Here is a 1,821-nt window from a genome sequence, read left to right as displayed (position 1 = left end):
GCAAAGGGAGAAGGCTGTCCACTCTCACTTGACACACGATATGCACACCAGCAGGATGAATGTACATGTGGGTCACCACCTGAAGCTAGAAATGAGGACTGCTGATATTATTAGTTTCTTCTACTAAGCAAACACAACTGTACAAACTGTAAGCCCAAGGTTTTTTCCTCTATTGCAAATAGAAGTTAACTCTTCCAGTTTCACGCCAGTCAAACTTCTGTAGACTCAGATCTGCAGTTTTCTGTATCCTTCAGTGAGACAGTTTCCGTACCTCTGGAGCCTCCGCACAAGGTGTGACACCATGTTATCTGCAATGCCTGGGCAAGCCTCTTCAGCTAAATAAATTGCCTTCCTCAGCTCTTCTATGGAATCTGTGCTACCACCACACACTTCACTCTTCTCTTTCAGCTGAAACAAAAACAGGAAGAGATATATTAATAAGATATTCATAAGCATTTCTGTAAGCCACATAGTATAAACTTGTTAGGAGTGACTGTCAGCATTTACAGTGTCAGGATCTGACTTGCATCATACATCCTGAAGGGTTTTTTTCGATCCCAAAGTTAGTTCTTTGCAGTAGTTACCAGGATGGCACTCATCTTCACAACTCTTCAACCATTTGCATACCCTTTTTGCATGCTCAGATTCAAAAATTACAACAAAGTATCCCCAAAAAGATTCACTACTTACCTGCAGCTGCTTTGTTTCAAGATGTGCTGCTTATACATACTCACTTTAGCACAGATACTTGTACACCTATAGCTTATACATACACACTGCACTTGTGCAAGAACTGTTTAGAACATGTTTTCACCCTGTCAACTCTATCAACAGCGTATCCTGAGCACACACTCGCTCTTCTCCTCACAGAAGCAAAGGATTCCACGATTAGGCAGGACCTGAGGGCTGGAAGTCCCACCACTTTGCTTACATAGGAGCTGGTAAAACATGCTGAGTATGGCTGGAAAAATGCTTACTTTCTCAGAACTCACTGAAGAACATTAAAAACCCTCTGCAGGGTCTGGGCTGGAAGAAAGTCTCGTGTTCCTGGTAGGAAGGTGAATGAAGGCATGGCCTTCTTTCAGGAACTGCACTTTCCCCAGCAGGTTGGATGTCTGCATCTACAAGACTGTCTCCACATTAATCCTATATAGCTATCTATTTATGACTACAGCTGTTGTCAAGAGCTGATCTGCAGCATCCTCTTAGGAATGATGTAATCAGTCTTTTTTCCATTAAAAAAAAAAAAACAACAAAAAACCAAAAACCAAACACAAAAAATGATGAAAAATATACTCCAGTTGGAAGCTGATTGGGCATATCAGTGCTTTGGATCAAAAAGTTTGGTTTTTACACAGAATTAAAGAACGGGTAAATATTTTTTTATTTATTTCCCCACAAATTTTTCAATTCATTTAAGAGTAAATTCTGAATGTTGGACCTATATGCCTTTATGCCAACACTGCCAGTACAGAAGAAAGCTTAGCTTGAACAATTGGAATGTTTGTGCCACCTTCTGGGATATAATGGTGGCACACACACTGCTGGTCCTACTTGAGTATAGTGCAGGGGACTGTCACAGGGAATAAGCATGACAGCCAGAAAGCAGAATTAACAGATCAAGATGATTTTGAGTTCAGTGTAGTACAAGACATTCTGGAGGGAACAAAGCAGCTGTGAAGTTCTTCAGAGATGTTCAAACACTGCTTTGTTTTCTGTTGTTTGGGAGGTTTGGGTTTTGGGGGCTTTGGGTGTTTTGTTTGTTTGTTCTCCTAATTGCTTTGCTGAAGTGCACCAAGCTCCAGTTTATTCCCAGCACCA

At 41.1% G+C, this 1,821-nt stretch overlaps 1 protein-coding gene across 1 annotated transcript in view; it reads right to left on the bottom strand.

The window, feature by feature from the left end:
• The window catches only part of STK24 (serine/threonine kinase 24), a gene marked incomplete at its 5' end in the record, with an annotated part of 46,756 nt that overhangs the window by 3,136 nt on the left and 41,799 nt on the right, over window positions 1-1,821 (bottom strand). Inside the window, one exon of the mRNA XM_008942074.1 lies at window positions 272-408. Within this exon, the coding sequence (XP_008940322.1) occupies window positions 272-408 (137 nt within the window). The remainder of the gene's footprint in view (window positions 1-271; window positions 409-1,821) is intronic.

Source organism: Merops nubicus, unplaced genomic scaffold (assembly GCF_000691845.1).
Source record: "Merops nubicus isolate BGI_N331 unplaced genomic scaffold, ASM69184v1 scaffold676, whole genome shotgun sequence".
NCBI classification, from domain to species: Eukaryota; Metazoa; Chordata; class Aves; order Coraciiformes; family Meropidae; genus Merops; species Merops nubicus.
This window is presented reverse-complemented; position numbering and strand designations above follow the sequence as displayed.